This window comes from Equus przewalskii, chromosome 21 (genome assembly GCF_037783145.1).
Source record: "Equus przewalskii isolate Varuska chromosome 21, EquPr2, whole genome shotgun sequence".
NCBI classification, from domain to species: domain Eukaryota; kingdom Metazoa; phylum Chordata; class Mammalia; order Perissodactyla; family Equidae; genus Equus; species Equus przewalskii.
The window spans coordinates 21,533,532-21,550,878 of NC_091851.1; the positions used below are offsets into that span (position 1 = coordinate 21,533,532).

Consider the following 17,347-nt stretch of genomic DNA (forward strand, 5'->3'; position numbering starts at 1 on the left):
TGGCCCACGGCCCCAGGGGGTAACTGGGAGGCATGGGATGGGCTCTGGGCTCAGCCTGGTGGTGGAGCCTGCCCACCGTCAGTTCGGGTCAAATACCAACAGGCTGTGTGACTTTGGGCAAACTGCTCCCCTGCTCTGGGGTTTGGTTTTCTCCCCTGTGACACGGGGAAAACAAGAATGCTGGCCTCGCTGGGATTACACGCGGCTCAACCCACACACCCCTATGACAGCCGCCCTCTCCAGGGCCGGCCGTCTGGGCCGCGCGCTGTGATAAACTTGTGGCTGCGTTAACGCGCTTCTTCCTCGCAAGGCCGGAGGTGCAGTGACCCCGTTCACAGCCGAGACAGTGACGGCAGGTGGGCGCACAGGGCTCCAGCACACAGGAAGCTCCAGGAACGCCGGTGGCTGATAACCAGCTGCTTTCCTTTTCCTGCCATAGCCCCACACACCTGGGGCGACGTTCTCAGTCCCCCGGATGCGGCCCTAGACCACTCCCCCTCCCTCCCCCCCAAGCAGCCTGCCTGCCCTCAGCATTGGGGAAAACAAAGGGAAAAAAAAACAATACCACACAGACGGACTGGCCCCCATGCTGGGAAAACGAGCAGAGAAAGCCGGAAGGCAGCCCACCCAGGAGAGGCCCAACCAGCTCCCGGGCACCTCCTGCCCAGTGACCATGTCCCCCAGGGACAAACCCCTGCCCTCGTGGGTGTTACGTTCCTGAGGGTTGGGGGAGGGGAGCTACATTATAACTGTGATGCTGACAACCACAATAAAAAATATTTATTTAGTGCTCACCCTGTACCAGCACTGTTCTGACTCACTTAATTTTCACACCCTGTGAAATGGATGATATATTTCCTTTGGTTCCCCAAGAGGAAACAGAAGCACAGAGAGGTTAAGTGACTTGCCCAAAGTCACACAGCTGGTAAGCGGTGGAGCCAGGATTTTTACCAGTAAATGGGTCAACGAGTAAACCAAAAATTCCTGAGTCCCCATGCTCAGCACATTCCTCGCACAAGAGATGGGGCTTACCCAAGATGTAGAGGCCCAGAGATGCGAAGCTGCCCACCCAGGGTCTCATGGCCAGCAGTGGGGGCGGGATTTGGAGCCAGCCACTCCAGGCTGGCCAGCCACCACTGCACCCCAAGCTCTTCTCCCCGCACCCACCTCCCTGCTCTAGCCAAAGGCGGCCCCAGAACAAGCTGGCCTGGGACAAGACAACCTCTCATTACTGTCACAGCAACCAAGCCAGGGCCACCCTGGAGTCCAGCGTCCCCCAGGCCCCGAGGGAGAAGGGAAGATGGGAGCCAGCTCCTGGCTGGGGCGCCCACTTCCCTGTCCTGGCAAGGACTTTCTCTGCCTCTAGGAACAGACTGGCCTGGCTGCGTCCTCCCCAGCCTCACCCCTCTGCCCCTCCCTTTGTCTCCCTGGGGGTCACTTCGCTGGTGTTCCCAGCGAGCTGCTAACATGGACCCTGAGCGGGGAAGGTGGAGGGAGGGAGGGACGGGGGCGGCGTGGGGGGCTGAAACTTGAGATCCCAGCCTTGGCTGGGGGAGGCTGGGGAGAGACAGAGAGACAGAGACAGGAAGAGAGGCTGCTGTTGCTTTTGGTTTTCTGAGGCAGGCAGCACTGTGTGTGCGTGTGTGTGAGTGTGCACGCACGTGTCTGTGTGTCTTGTTTTCTTGCCTTCTCTCTCGGAGGGAGGCCAGGCCCCCGCTGGATAATAAAAGGACTCAGAGGAGGGCAGAGCAAGGCCGGTGCACGGCAGGACAGACAGACAGGGCAGTGTGTGGGCAAAAGAGAGGAGGAAGGAAGGGAAGGGAAACAGAGGTGAGGGGTGTCGGGGCGGGAGCGGGGGGCGGTGGAGGAAGCCGCAGCTGTGGAGTTTGGAGCAAGTATAAATAGCCGCCTGGACACGGCGCTCGGCCGAGCAGGGTCTGCAGCCGCGGCTCTGCGGGCAGGCCTGTCCACGCTCGGCCACACAGCACATCCCGGGCACGGAGGGGGCGCTGGCAGGCAGAGTCCCTGGGGGCTCTGACCAGACACCCCTCGCCATCGCCACATCTCTGGATGCCCTCCTGGCCAGCCATGCTGCTGGGCAGCCTCCTCCTTATGGTGGCCACCGTGACTGCAGCCCAGCGGAGAGGGCAGGAGGCGGGCGGGCGCCGGCGGGCGCACCGTGTCCAGCACGGCCAGTGCAGCTACACCTTCGTGCTGCCTGAGCCCTGCGCGTCCGAGCCTGAGGCCTTCGGGGGCTCCAACAGCCTCCAGAGGGACTCGCCGGCCGCCGCCACACTGAACCTCGGGGACTGGTCAGCCCAGCGGGTGCGGCAGCTGGAGAAGATGCTGGAGAACAACACGCAGTGGCTGCAGAAGGTAAGAGCTGGGCCTGCAGAGGGGGTGCTGGGTGGCTCTGGGGTCTGTCTCAATGCGGAGGGGGAGTGGCCACCCCAGAGGCCTTCCCTGGGCACAGAGGGCCAGGCTGATGGGACCCTTGTCTCTGAATTGTACGGATTGGGATAATGAGGACCAGAGAGGGGCAGGGATGAGCCTGAGGCCACACAGCAAGACTGGGCAGAGTCAGAACTGGAAACCTGGCTCCCTAACAGCCATTCATTCATTCATCTGATAGAAACTTGCTGAGCACTGACCACAGGCCTGGCCCGTCCTAGATGCTGGGATAACGCAGTAAACAGAACAGTGGGTGCCCTTCTGGACTAGTAGGGGAAAGAGGTAGAAAGAGATGAATGATAAATATCTACTGTGTCAGAGGGTGAAGCAAAATGAAGGAGCGAAGAGGGCAAGGAGTGACTGGCGTGGCTATGTGAGGTCAGATAATTGAGGAGGACTTCTCAGAGGAGGTGACATTTGAATTCAGAAAACAAGTGAAGTGATGGAGCCGCCCAGGCAGGGACCCGGGGAGGGCTTCCCAGCGCAGGGGCAGCAGGAGCAAAGGCTATGGGGTGGGATGCAGTGGGGCGCCTGGGGGACAGCAGGGCGGCTGGAGCAGAGAAGGAGGGGGAGGCAGGGGTGGAGGATGAGAGCTGAGAAGGGAGGGGAGGGGAGGGCACGTGTCGGGCCTCAGGGGCCACTGGAAGGACGCTGGGTCTTGCTCTGAGCGACTTGGGAGACACTGCAGGGTTTTGAGCTGGGAAAGACACACCAGCTTCAGTTTTAACGGAAGAGGCCATAGAGGGCAGGATGGATGCTGGGAGCCCAGGGAGGAGCTGCTGCGGCCTCAGGCAAGAGACAACGGAGGCCTGGAGCAGGACGGGCGGGGAGGGCGTGTGTCCCATCAGATTCTGGAATATTCTGAAGGGTGAGTTAACAGGCCAGCCCCGCTGATGAATTGGATATGGGGTGGCAGAGGTCTAGGAGTTGAGGACTCCACCACCGTTTCAGCCCAAGGCCAGGGCTGCTCTAGGACATTCTGTCCTCATTCTTTTAGCAAAGACTCTGAGCACCTACTGTGTGCCAAGCCCTAGGTGAGGCATAGAGGTGCAGAGGCGACGGAGGTGGGCTTGGCCGTGGGTGGTCTTGGCCGTGGGTGGGCATGGGGGCAGGAAAGGCGTCCTGCGGGGTCCAGGATGGGGCTGACCGGAGCCCCTAAGTAGAAGTGACTGAGGGAGAGCAAGGGCCCCAGGCCCCAGGCACAGGAGCTGGTCTGGGTGGTGGCGTGGGGTGGTGGGAGCAGACGGATTCCTGGAGCCAAGAACGTGTTAACTGCAGACTGTGGGGTGAGAGCAGAAGGGAAAGTGTGTTCCCCAGGTGCCTCTCCAAGGAGTCGCCCCTTCTCAGCAGTGGTTTCCAAATTGTTCACATCACGTTCACTCCCCGGATGCATGCGTATTTATTTAGTACTTATGCACACACCCCTTATTAATATAATACATACAGGGTATGACACAAATGAAGACAGAACTTTAAAAAGATGACAGGAAATCATATGAATTGAAGTTCTGGTACTTTCCTACTGTTTTCTGAAGAATGGCCTTGTGCACACACCCTGGGTCGATCCATCCCCGAGATGCAGAGGCTGCACCTATGTAACCAACCTGTGTCGTGCACACTTGCATACACACTCGTGCACGTGCACACTTGACCTCCCCTCTCACTCCTGCCTTGCCCCCTGTCTCCTCAGCCCTCACTCACTGTCTTGCCCACCTGCCCTGTAGCGTGTCCAGCCTGCCCACCCTCAATCCCCCCTCAAGGAAGCTCTTGGCCTCACACACTGGAGCTCCGTGCTGCCCTGAAATCTGTGTGTGTCTCTTCAGGCAGCTGTTTCTCGCCCCTTAAGGGTCATTCAAAATCTCACCTCCTGGTTGAGGCTCCATCTTCAGCCCCCTTATCCTCTCACCAGACCACAGGCCTCCTACTTCAGGGAGAAATGGGGCTGAGGGGACAGATACCTTGCAGCTGCCTGCCCCACACCTGCAGATTCACCCATGCACCCACCAGTTCCCAGAGCCTTTCTCTGGCTCAGAAGGAAGGGGCTCCTCCACAGGCCAAGGCTGTTCTCCCTCCTAGGCTGCAGGTCCCATCGCCTTCAGCCCCTCAACCTCCTCAAACCAGCCATCCCCTCTTGCGTACCTGACAACTCCTCCCTCTCTGCTGGTCCTTCCTCTCAGGGTTTAGTCTCATCCAAATATCTCCCATTAGAAAAGGAGGAGGAAGCAGAGTGGGGGCAAGCCTCTTCTCCAGCCACAGCCCCTCAGATTCCGGCCTGGCTCTCAGAAGTCCCCACACTCTGCTCCACCTCTTCACTTCCCATTTCTTCCTTCCCCTAAGGCCACCTCCCACATCCCATTTCCCACTTCTGATGGCCACGGCCCAATCTTCAGCTCACTTGACCTCTTGACAGATTTGACATTGCTGACCAACACCATCCTTCCAGAAGCCATCTCCATCAGCAAGGCCTCATCGACAAAACACAGCTGCTCAGACCACTTTCCCTACCTCCCTGGCCCCACCCTGGACCGGCCGCCTCCAGCTCCTACCCGGACAGTCATCACAGCCAGTGGGCTCCCGTTCCCACCCTGGCCCCCACAGTCCATTCTTCACTCAGCAGACAGAGGGATCCCGTTGAAACCTAAGTTAGATCTTGGCCCTCTTCTACTCAGAAACTCCCAGGACTCCCGTCTCTTCAGAACAAGAGCGAAAGTCCTTCCTGCCTGCAGTACAGCTGCCCCTAGACACCCGCACGGCTCACGCCTCACCTCCCTCAGGTCTCTGCTCAGATGTCACCTCAGAAAGGCCCTCCCTGTCCACAACCATTTAAAATAGCCACCCACCTCCTGTCACCCTCTGTCCTGTCACCCGGCTTTGGTTTTCTCTCTTAACACTTCTCCCATCTGTTCTTAAAAGCATTTCTCTAGGTCTGTGAGCTCCAAGGGGGCCAGGGACTGCATCTGTCTGGTTCGCTAGTGGGTTCCCATGGCCAAGAACAGTGCCTGGTACACAGTAGGTGCTCAATACATGGCTGTCAAATGCATGGATGCATGGATGCGTGGGTGTGCAGATACATAGATGCATGGATGCGTGGATATGTGGCTGTGTGGATGTGTGGGTGTGTAGATGCTTGGATGTACAGATATGGGGACGCATGGATGCACAGATGTGTGAGTGTGTGGACATGTGGGTGTGTAGTTGTGTAGATGCGTGGATGAGTGGACGCATGGGTGTGTAGATGTGTAGATGCGTGCATGCGTGGATGTGTGGATGCGTGGATGCGTGCATGCTTGGATGTGTAGATGTGTGGATGCATGGATGTGTGGATGTGTAGATGCATCAGTGCATGGATGCATGGATGTGTGGATGCGTGGATGTGTGGATGTGTGGGTGTGTAGATGCATGGACACTGGATGTTCCTCCCATCTCCCAGGTGGCTCCTACTCCTCCTCCTCCCCTGAAATGTTGATGTTTCCCAGGACTGAGTCTTGACACTTTGTTTCCTCTCATGCTTCGCGGCACTGCCCCCGCCACTCCTGCAGCACCATCTCCAACCTGCTCCGTGACGACACCAAATTGGCGTCTGATGGGCTCCAGAGCCCCAAATCCATGACCCTGCCCCACCTCCGGGCATCTCTTTTCTGAGGGCCCATGGGGTCTCAACTCCAAAGCTGCCTGAAACTCGACTCTTCCCTCCTCTGCCCACCTCTCTCTGTTTAAGGTGTTACCACCAGCCAGCAGGGCTTCCGCGGCCCAGGGGGCCCTCCACCCCACCTCACGCCCAGGCAGCAGGTCTCATCCATCCTATCACCTCAGCTTCTCTCATTGGCATCCATCCTCCTCTGTCCCCGGGTGCTGCCCTGGCTCAGGCCTCGTCACCTCCCACCTGGCTTCTCTACCCCAAGTCTGACCCTCTCGTCCCTCTTTGACTCCCCTGGGTGCCTGGTGCTCGGGCAACATTGGCCGAGCCCAGGGATGGATTGAAATCGATGGCTTTCGGGTCAGAAGGTCACCCAGCTCACCTCTTCAGCCTGCAGTGGAATGTCCTCTCCAGGTGTTCGTCCCCCTAGCCCAACAGTCCTGGGCAGGGGTCACCATAGAGCACCATGGAGCAAAGAGCACTGATGTGGGAGTCAGGCAGACCTGAGTTCACATCCCGGCCCTGGACTTAATTGCCACGTGGCTGTGGATGAGCAATTCTCAGTTTCCCCATGTGCGAAATGGAGAAAAGAACAGGATGTCAGGGGGTGGCGGGCAGAGTGGTGGGACGGCTCACTCACTGCTCTCAGCCTGCCGCCCGGCTGCCGCACATGCTTCGTGAAGACATCGGGGAGCCCACCCAGGCAAGAACACAGTAGATTGACGGACTTTTATGTGATTCTGCATCATCTCTATTTTGAGCCCTGCACGCCTGGGTGGGGAAGCTCAATCTTGGTCAGTCCAAGGGTGGCAGGCAACCTCGGGGCTGGGACTGTCACTATCCAACTTGGTGTTCTTGAGGGGTCCCCAATTCTGCTTGGTCTCTGGGAGGGTCCAAGCAGGGGTTTGTTGCGCCATCTCCTGGGTAAGGGGCCCATGGGGTTGAGCACTCCCTTCATGCCCCTTGGTGTCGGGTCACCACCAAGTCACCCTGTGCCCGTGGAGCCTGCCACAAGATCAGACCCATCGTACTGAACACACCTGGCAGTCACTTTCCCCTGGGTCCTGTCACCTCCTGGGGCAGCAGCATAGCCTGGAAGGTGAGAGTCCCAACTCTGGAGCCCAACTGTTGGGATTCGAGACTCGTTCTGTCCCTTCCTAGCTGTGTGACCTGGCACAAGTTGCTTCACCTCTCTGAGCCTCAGTCTCCTCACCTGTAAGATGGGATGACAACATTACCCGCCTCAATGAGGATTTAATGAGATGATGTGCATGAAGTCCTTGGCCCGGTGTCAAGCATGTAGTAAATTCTTCATAAACATTGGCTGTTTCTATTAAGAGTTCCCTGGGAATAGAAACATGAGTCCTGAAATTCTTGGGTCGCTCCTCCCGCAGCTGAGACATGTGGTCCCTGGCTCAGGAAGACACAGCCTGTGAACACTCGTCTCTCTCCCTCTGGCTCTCCCCGGCCCCACTCAGGGAGATGCTGGCTACCTTCTGTGGCCGCGACCTTCCTCTGGCTCTCCTCTCGCGCATTCTCTGGGTCTGGCACGTCTCAGAGCCTTTGAAACTTGAAGGCCTCTTTTTGGCTTCTGCTGTAATATCCCAAAGGAGAAAAAAAATTAGTTTCAAAATATTTTTATCTAGTAGCATCACCGTCACCACTAGGGGTGACCAGGGATGGCTGGAGGTGCCCGGCCTCCCCAGACCAAGCACCTGGCACGATTCTCTTCCTCTGGGTGGGCACATGGGCGCTGTGGCAAGCTCCCAGCAGCCAACACCTACCCAGCCCATGCCCCGAACCCTTCTCCTTGTTTCTCCAGGCAAGGAAACTGAGGCCAGGGAGGGAAAGGGACTTGCCAGAGTCACGCGGCAGCGAGAGTCAACCTGGAATCCTCACTCCAAACTGCAGGGTCTGTCTCCTCACTCTAGAGGGTGTCAAGGAGGTGGGGGAGGCAAGATCTGAGAGACGCTGGGTTGTTGCCTTCTGCCTCAAAATTCCCAAACCCCCCGATGCCCATTCTTTCTCCCAGTATGCAATGGGCTGATGTCTTCCCGCCAGTACCCCGAGTGCATGGCAGGGAGGGTCGGCTGCTCCCTCTCCTTCCTCCTCTCTCTCCTCCTCTGCACCCCTCCCCCTCCCTGCCTTCTACTCTTCTCCCCCTCCTTCCACTCTCTTCCTTCCCCTCCTCCTCCTGGAGAGCCTCTGCCCCAGTGACTCACGTCTGGAGTCGCTGTGGTGGGCTGCACATCAGCTCTTGGCTCCGCTCCACCCCCTCATCTGGGTGAAAAGCAGAAAAGCAGCAGCCAGGAATGCCGAGGGGGTGGGAGGACACAGCCAGCTGGAGAGCAGGCTCCTGCGGCTGGGCCGTGCGGCACGGTGGTTAGTCACACGGCCTCCTGGGTCTGCCCAGGACTAGCTCTGTGAGCCAGGGCCGGCCCTGCTCTCAGTGCCCCAACTGTGTGACGAGGAGAATGAAGCCACCTCCTCCCAGAGCCAGGAGAGCATCTGCCCGCAGCAGGGGCTCAACCAACGCTCCTCCTGTTCCATCGTTCCCCCAGCTACCCCGGGTCTCCGTGCCAGGAGGTGCCATCCTCTGCCTTCTCCGTGCCCCCCGCGGGGACCCGTCCTGCGGATGAGGAGAGTGCGGAAGCCAGGGCCGACACAAGCCCCCCAGCCCCCGACCCCCCCCAGCACCCAAGAGCAGTACAGCTCCCTCTGAATCTGGGGTCTCAGGGGCAGGGCAGAACCCCAAAACTGTGGGGCCCTCCACTTTCTCGCCTGCACCGGTGCCGAGACCCTTTCCACCTGTCTCGCTGTCTGTCTCTGCCTCTCTCCAGCTCTGTGTCTCTCTGCCTCTTGTGGGTCTCTCTCCTGGAGCTCGCACGCTGGCGCTGACTCAGATCTCTGACTCTATGGGTGTCTCCGTCACTCTCTGATTCTCCTGTCTGGCTGGCATCTCTCTGAATCTCTCCCTGCATCTCTCGCTGTCTCTCTCTGAGGTCCTCCTCTCACCCCTAGGCCATGCATCCCTCCTGCCTCTACCTCCCCCAGCATCCACATGCTCTGTGCACACCGGAGGACCCAGGACACACCTGCCCAACTCCCAGTGCCCACCCCTCAGCCAGGCTTCCCAGCTGGGGCCTCTTTCTCTTCCCCTTCTACACTCAAAGCCAAGCGTGGAGGGGTCAGGGCTGGGCAGGAGCCTCCCAGCCTGGCACTGCCCCCAGCCTCTGCCATTCGCTCCAGGGCCCTGACGTCAAACCTCAGAATAACTTGACCCCTCAGCCCAGCGGACTCGAGGCCTTGCCTGGCTGGACGTGGGTCAAAACCACATCCAGCGGGAGCACAGCGTGGGGTCCTGGCCCAGCCCAAGACCCTCCCTAACTGGCCCAGGACTCCCAGCTGCCTCGGCCTCCCCAAGCTGCCCGTAAATTCTTGGCATTTTCGTCCTTCGGTTATCCAAACAAGAAACGAGTCTCGATTGCCGAACAAACTGTCTTGGGGTTTGATTTCCTAACTTCACCGCTGGCTCCTTCTGTTTGGGGTGGGGGTTGGGATGGGGGAACAGCTCCCCTTCTTGGAGGAATGAGGTTGTAACGGCTGGCCCAGATGCGCTCGGCCCAGCGATGACCATGGAGCAGCGGCAGCAGCAGCCCCTCACACGGCTTCCCCCCAGGGACAGGTTCATTTGTTCAGGGGCTTGGCCAGGCCATCCCACGGGGGTGTTCCCAGAGCTCGGCTGGGCTGGGATGTACACAGACCCTCTCCTCTCTCTCCTGGGGCAGGAAATGTGAGAAAACAGGCCCCCGGTCTGCCCCCTAAGCCTGCCCCTCTGCCCAGACTCCGGCCTCAGAGCATTTGCTTCACCGCAGAGCCGGCTCTGAAATGTCTGGAATGGACCCCAGAGCTGCTGTGGGGTCTGAGGCAGGCTGAACTAGGTCAAGGGGTCACGTCCCAGTGGTGCAACTGACCAGCTGTGGGGCGCTGGAGAAGCCACCTGCCTTGATTGGTTCCTCTGTAAAGAGAAACTCAAAACAGGCCCTGTCTCCCAGAGAGAGTGTGGGAGAAGGAAAGAGAACAGAACAGAATTTATGGCCAGCATTTATTAAGCACTTCCTGTGTGCCAGACACTGTCCTACCTGCCTTGTGAGAATTATTGCATTTAATTCTCACAATGAGCCTATGAAGTAAGATTGTTTGCCCATTAACAGATGAGGAAACTGAGGCACCAAGAGGTTGGCTGACTGGCCCAAGGCCATCCGGCCAGGAAAGGTGAGGTCAGGGTCACATTCAGACTGTGTGATGTCAGAAGCCACGCTCTCAGCACTTAGGCCAGTTTCCTGGCTAATAAACAAGACATGGCCATTGTGACCTGGTCCCTGGGTACCCAACTGGGGCCTTGGGAACAGAGAGGCTCTGGCCACCAAAGGGGAATCTCATAGCTGCTACATTCTTCCTTCCCCAGGAGCCCCTCAGGCAAGAGGAACCTCTCTAGGGTCTTCAGCACAGAAGACTCAGGCAGTGCCTGAGCCAGCAGTGGCGCCCTCGAAAGCTGCGGGGACCCCAGAACCTCCAGCTGGGTGTCCTTACCGTTGCAGCTCCCATCCTTGGCCTGGGGCCTAGGGTAAACCCCACAGAGCCTGAGCGGGGGCCGTGGGCCCCGCTCACTCAACCCGCATTGCAGCTCCACTCCTGGCCAGCTGTGTGTCCTCAGTCGCTCTGCCACTCTGTGCCTCAGTTTCCCTGTCTATGAGACGGGGCCACTCTGCAGGTTACCATGGAGGTTGTGTGAATTAATGCACGTGCAGGGCTGGTACAGTGCCTGGCATCGAGTGGGAGCCCGGGCAGCGTCCGCTGCTGAGAACACGCCTGGAATGCGCGGCGCAGGGAGCAAACCCGTGTGGAGTCAGAAGCACAGGAATCTGACCCCACCTTCTCTACATCCTGCCCTGTGTGGTCTTGGGAAAGTCCCTTTTTCTCCTCCCTGGGCCTCAGTTTCCTCATCTGCAAAGTGGGGATCGTGACAACAAGTAGCTCAAGTGAGGACAAAAGAAGGCAGAGTGTGCAAAGGTCTGGTGGGGTCTGCGGGCCAGGAGATGACTGGGGACTCGAGCTGAAAGCCAAACCGCCTCCCCTTGGGCAGAGGAAGCTTAGGCTGGCAGAGCCTTGTGGGCCTTCGCTCCTGACACCAGGCCGACACTCTGGTCTAGCGTGGCCACCACGTGGGGCTGAAGGAAGGAAGACGATTTCCCAGCAGCTGAGGAGAACCCGCATAGGAAAGCCCTGGGGGGCTGCCGAGGGGCCCACCGGGAGCTGAGACGAGCTGGACAGGGCCCCAGATGGGCAGCTTGGACCTCTCCCTCCAGAGTCCACTGACCCCGGTGCCAGTCCCAGCTCTCCCTCTTGCCTTACAGCCTTGTTGCTTTTCTCAGCTTTTGACTAATTTTGAGTGTGCAAAAATTAGGAAACATGGAGGTGTGTAAAGTCGCAGAGGAAAGAGAACCACTTGTCGTCCCCATGCCCTGATCATCTCTCGGTTAATTTCCTTGCCGTTTATTCTGTGCGTTTCAGAATTTTACTGAAGTGTTGTAGATGTTTGAAAAGGTAGAGAGGAAAGTCACCTAAAATTCACCACAACCCAGCTTAAGAAACGAAACCTTACTGATGCCTTCAAGCCCCTGCCGCTCTCCTGCCTCCTTCCCCGCCAGGGATGCACTGTGAACTCAGCAGAGACAGCCTCTTACTTGCGTCTCCCCCTCCCGAACCTGTGGATATTGTTTCCTGTATAAATGATGTCACAGTATTATATCTGTCTACAATTTGCTTTTAGTCGCTCAACCTTACATCTGTGAGGTTTACCGCTCTGCAAACGTGGGAAGGGCCTGAGCCGCCGTTTTTCCATCTGTAAACTGAGGACGATGGTGAGCGCGTGCCTGGGTTTGCCAGGAGGCCCAAAGACGAGCGCATCGAGGTCTGGGGACTGGCCCGGCACTGCCTCAGCTCTTGGGGATGTGGGACGAGCTGTTCCTGTTTCTTCTCTCTTCGGGGTGAGTGTGCTGCTGTGGCGGATACACGTATGGGACTTTCACTGTCATGTTTCATAAACACTGACTCAGGAAACCTCACGACACCCTAAAAGGTGGGGACTGTTATGATCCCCATTTATTGTGGGGAAACTGAGGCCCAGAGAGTTCACACAGCTAGGAAGTGGGGGAGGTGGGTTTGAACCCCGGCAGGCTGGCTCCAGACTCCCACTGTGAACCACTGCACAGACCGCCTCTCTCTGCCTCCATTTTATAGGGAGGACACTGACCCCGAGGAGGGCAGTGACTCAGCCACATTCATCCCGGGGTCAGTGGCAGGAGCTGGACCAGAACCTGGGGTTCCCGACACACGGCTGAGGATATCTTGAGTCTCCTCCCCAGGGCGACAGGAGACACAGCATGTCATGCACCTCATGGCAAATCCACGCGTCCTCACAGTTACTAAGTTCTGGGGTTGTGTGCACACGTGCACACACGCACACGTGCAATCTGAGCTTCATTTGCGAGGTGAGAGTGTTCATTCCTCCACTCACTGAAGCATTCCTGCCCCTGGTGTTTACTGAGAGCTTACAGTGCCAGGACTGAGCGAGGAAGACTCAGTCCTACCCCTTAGGGAGCAGCAGCAGAGACACTAACCCAGTAATTTCTCACATGTAATAACTGACAGTGATACACGTTGTGAAGGGGAGGCCCACCAGTTCTAGGGGTAAATAATGGGAGGCCTGACCTTGATGGAGGAGGGCACTAGGACAGGGCTGAGATTTGAAAGGTGGATTGGCAGTTCCTGGGCAGAGAAGGGAAGGGAAAAGCATTCCAGGCACAGGGAATAGCAAGTGCAAAGGCCCTGGGGCAGAATGGAGCAAGGTGGTTTGGAGGAAGTGAAAAGCATTCAGTGTGGCTGGAGCACAGAGTGCCAGAAGAAGGTGGTCAAGATGAGACTGGAATGCCCATCAGGGGCCAGACCAGACCTCCCTGGGCGGGACCCTGCTCTCGGGGATCTTGGGTGCTGGCAACTGATGCTGCCACTTTGCTGCCCTGTCCCCAGTGAGGATTGCTCTGTGATGGGCAGTGGCCACGGACATCCGGATCTGCTCCTCCCCTCCTTGCCTTCTCTCTGTGGCCCCTTTACTTTGGACAGACACTGGGTCTACCCCACCTCACGCGAGCTGAGGCTCAGAAGGCAGGACAGCCACAAATCTTCAGCAAATATTGATACACTCCTACTGAGGGCCAGGCAGTGAGCTGGGCCTGGCGCTACAGCCACGAACAAGACAGAGAATCCCAGCTCCCGGGGACCACAGATCCAGTGCCCATTTCCTTTATCCCCCTCCGCCCCTCTGTGAGGGGGAAGCAATGAGCCCCATTTTCCCGTGAGGCCACTGAGCCTCAGAGCATCTCCATCACTGGCACAGAAAGGAAAGGCCGGGTGGGACGGGATCCAGGCCTGACTCGGTGCACTGCTCTAGGCCCACACAGACTCGGCGGCAGCTGGCAGTGGGGTGGAGCCAGCCTGTGCCGGGAATTGTGGGTTGAGCTGAGTTGAAAAGCCCATCCCTCCTCGACGGCCCGCTGGGCCCTGACACCCTCCACCCCTGGCTCCCTGCCCGCCCGCTCCTCCCGCTTGGAGCCCAGACCAGAAGGCAAGCAGTGGAATCTCTCGCAGGGAGGAAAACAGCGGAGGAAGGCAGGGCCTGGCTGCTCAGAAAAAACAAGACAAAGAACCCTGGTCTGGGTTAAACCACGGGGGTCAGGGACTGGGTGGGCCAGAGGGGATGGGAGGGGCCGGAGCAGGGCAGGGGAGGAGGAGCCAACCCTGGGCCCTGGGGCTCCCAGGCCACAGAGGCAGCCCCACTGTAAAAAGAGGAAACTGAGACCTGGGATGGCAGGGAGCGTTGCAGCCCAGCCGCGGGGCAGGACTTGGAAGCCAGAGGGTCTGACCTCTGCGACCTCTGCAAAAGCAGTGCATGAGTTATCTATCATGGCATAACAATTACTCTAAAACATTTAGCAGCTTAAAATAACCACAAACATTTATTATCTCTCGCAGCTTCCGAGGGTCAGGAATTCAGGAGCAGCTTAACAAGGTACTTCTCACTCGGGTTATTTTCATGTGGTTACACTCAGCTCTCAGCCGGGGCTGGGGTCATCTGAGGGCTGGGCCCGGGCTGGAGGGCCGGCCTCCGAGTGGGCCTGCTCACCAGGCTGGTAGGTTGGTGCTGGATGGTGGCAAGCCTTAGTTCCTCTCCAGATGGGCCCCACCACAGGGCCGCTTGGGGGTCCTCAGGACACGGTGGCAGGCTTCCCTCAGAGCAAGTGATACAAGAGGGGACAAGCAGAAACCAAAATGTGATGACGAAGCCGTGGAAATCACACTCCAAGCATTCTGTAATATCCTATTGCTCACACGGGCCAGTCCTGACTCGGTGAGGGAGGGACACATGGGCATGAGTACCGGGGGGTGGATCGCTGGGGCCGTCTTGGAGTCTGGCTGCCACCAGCAGCCCACTGGAGAGGCAAAGGGTGTGGACTCGGGAGCCTGCGGGTTTGCCTTCCAAGCCAGCCTCTGCCACTCACAAGCTGTATGACATGGGCAACGGGCTCGTCTCTGTGCTTTCTTTTCCTCGTCTGTAAAATGGGGACAATGAGGAAGCCAAGACAAAGTGAGCTCTATCTGCCAGGCCTCCAGGGCCGCGGTGAGCGCCCCAAGTGTGCCTCCGGAGACCCAGGCAGCTGGGTCCCACCCACCCGGCCCACCGCTCAAGCAGGAACGTGGCCTGCTCTGGCTCCCGCTCTCTCCCCAGCGCCCAGCACAGGTCCTGGCACGCCTGAAGGAGTCTGTTGAACAGACAAATGAGCACTGAGACTGTGTCATGTCATTTCCGGAATGTTCCTCCTGCAGATACCCCCAGGCTGGCTCCCTCCCTTGCTGTGGGCCTCCCCCTGCTCCTCCTGGAAGCCCTCCTCCCACCCTCCAGTCTCCGCGTTGGCATCTCTTCCTTTTCCTTCTTGCCCTGTGCAGTCGTCTCTCCGCTCTCTGGTCTTCCAGCCTCTGCGGCCTCGCCTCGTCTCTCATGGGGTGCCAGCAGCAGCTGGTCTGGGTCGGGGGCCCCAAACGTATTTCTAGTAGCCGGAGAGTTAGTCAGTGGAGACCTGGCACCCTTGCATAAAACCGACCCATTTGTTCTTCAACAAATATCTGCTGAGCATCTCTTTCGTGCCTGGCACTGTTCGAGGCACGGGGGATGTGGCCCTGAGCACGGCAGCCCAGCACTCCCGGGGCTGATCTTCCCACGGGGGAAACAGGCAAATAACAAGTGACTGTGGCAATTTCATTTGCCTGAAGAAACCAGACGGTCTCGTGGGTGGAGTAGGGCAGGGGGCAGGTGCTTGCCTTCGATGGGGCGGCCAGGGAGGTGAGAGTGTTCGGAGGAGGGGGCATTTGACCTGAAAGTCAGAAGGAGGCTGACGAGAGAAGCCCTGGGTGCTCCCGACGCTGAGAGGGTGTGGCTGTGTTTCGGGGGACCCTGGTGGGCAACTCTCAGGCTCCCGTAGCCACTGCTGCAGACCCCAGGGCCCTTCCTCCAAACGCGGTGTGCAAACCAGACATGACCTCTCCAGGGGCAGTTTGTTCCAGGCACAAGTGTACACACCCTTTAACTCGACAGTTCTGGGTCAAGGCATTGATCCCCACGCAGCCTTGCAGGAGCACTAAAGGACAGGGGGACAAGCAGCGCGGGTGCAATGGCAAAAGCTGGGAAACCTACCGACCCAGCTGTAGGGGACCCAGTGAGGAAGCCGTGGTGGCCCACAGATGGAATGCTGTGTGGCGTTAAACCAGCGAGGGAAGTCTGTCTGGATGAATGTGGAACAATCTGCAAATTACATTAAGTAAAAAGGAGCAGGCGCAGAACGGTGAGCGGCCACTTTATAGACTAGAGCAGGGGATATCGGCACCGCTGGTCCGTGCAGAGAGCTTCTCTGGACGGAAACCGGGATAGCCCCTCACTGGCCTGTGGGGAGGGGAACCATGGGCAGGGGCAGGGGTGGGAGGAGATTTGTTTTCACTCCACATCCTTTCATTCCTCAGAATTTTGAGCCATGTGCTTATATCACCCATTCCAAAAAGTTAAAATTACAAAAATTTACATTTAAATGGAAACTCCCCCACAAAACAATTGAAGCTCTGACCTTCCAGATTTTCATGGGTCTGGCTAGACCGAGCCCCTAGCAACTGTGCAGCCCCCTGCAGGTTACTTTCCCCATTGTGGCCTCAGTTTCCCTGTGTGTGAAATGGGGCTGGGCTGTGTGGTCCTCCAGGCTCTCTCTGTCTTTGCTCCCTGTTTCCCTCCCTGTCTGGGACCCTTTCCCCTGCGTCATCAGGCTGGGCTCTAACCCCCTTCTGCCGGGGTGCCTGGGTTCAGCCTGTCCGGCTGCCCCCCCTGGTTCCCACCCCGCCTCCAGGGCAGCCCCGTTTGGACCCTGCTCCTTGGGGAGGTTTTACCTGTTTCCAAAGTAAGGACCCTTTTTCTCCTGGAAAGAAATTTGCGAAGAATCTGGGTTCTCTCTAAGCGATCTGGGAGCCACAGCAGGGTTTTGAGCAGAAGGTGCTGTCACCTGCCTTGGGTTTACTGGGGTCTCTTTGGCTACTGTGTGGGGCATAGATTGGGGTCCGGGGAGCATGGACAGAAGCCGAGAGCACAACACGGAGGCTGTGAGGCCCCACCAGAGATGATGGAGGCTGGGACCCGGGCGGAAGTGGTGAGCTGGGGGGAAGCGGTCAGATTCTGGATGTGATTCAGAGTAGAGACCGCAGATTTGATGTGGGGCAGGGGAGGGAGGGGCGTGAAGGCGGGCTCTGGGGGCTTGGGCCTGAACAACTAGAAGGATGGCGTTTACTCTGAGATGAAATATTTGACCAAAGTCACAGAGCTCAGAGATGCAGAGCTGGGAACAGAACCCGGGGTCTCCTGACGCCCCCCATCCAGTGGCCTTCATCTCCTCTCCCCACTGCCTCCCCGCAATTACATGGGGGATGTTGTGGGGCGAATCCTTGGCCTTCCTCCACCTTAACACACACCCAACTCTCAGAAACCCCGGGTTCGTTTTTGGTCTGGTTCAGGCACGACCTGGGCAGGGGACCCAGAAAGTCAGTCAACAGGCAGAAGCCGGCAGCGGGGCTGGCCCGGTCCTCTGGGCTCCCTGGCTGGAGGGC

General features: G+C 58.3%; 1 protein-coding gene across 3 annotated transcripts in view; it reads left to right on the forward strand.

Annotated features, from left to right (window-relative positions):
* Positions 1-1,342: 1,342 nt before the first annotated feature.
* Positions 1,343-17,347, forward strand: part of ANGPT4 (angiopoietin 4) — a 51,761-nt gene continuing 35,756 nt past the window's right edge. For 2 of the 3 annotated variants that reach the window (XM_008529219.2, XM_008529220.2), the window contains exon 1: positions 1,570-2,376. In XM_008529219.2, coding sequence (XP_008527441.1) covers positions 2,071-2,376 — 306 coding nt within the window. In that variant the 5' untranslated portion in view covers positions 1,570-2,070. Of the gene's footprint in view, positions 2,377-17,347 lie in introns of all 3 variants that reach the window. The other variant, XM_008529217.2, reaches the window with a different exon arrangement.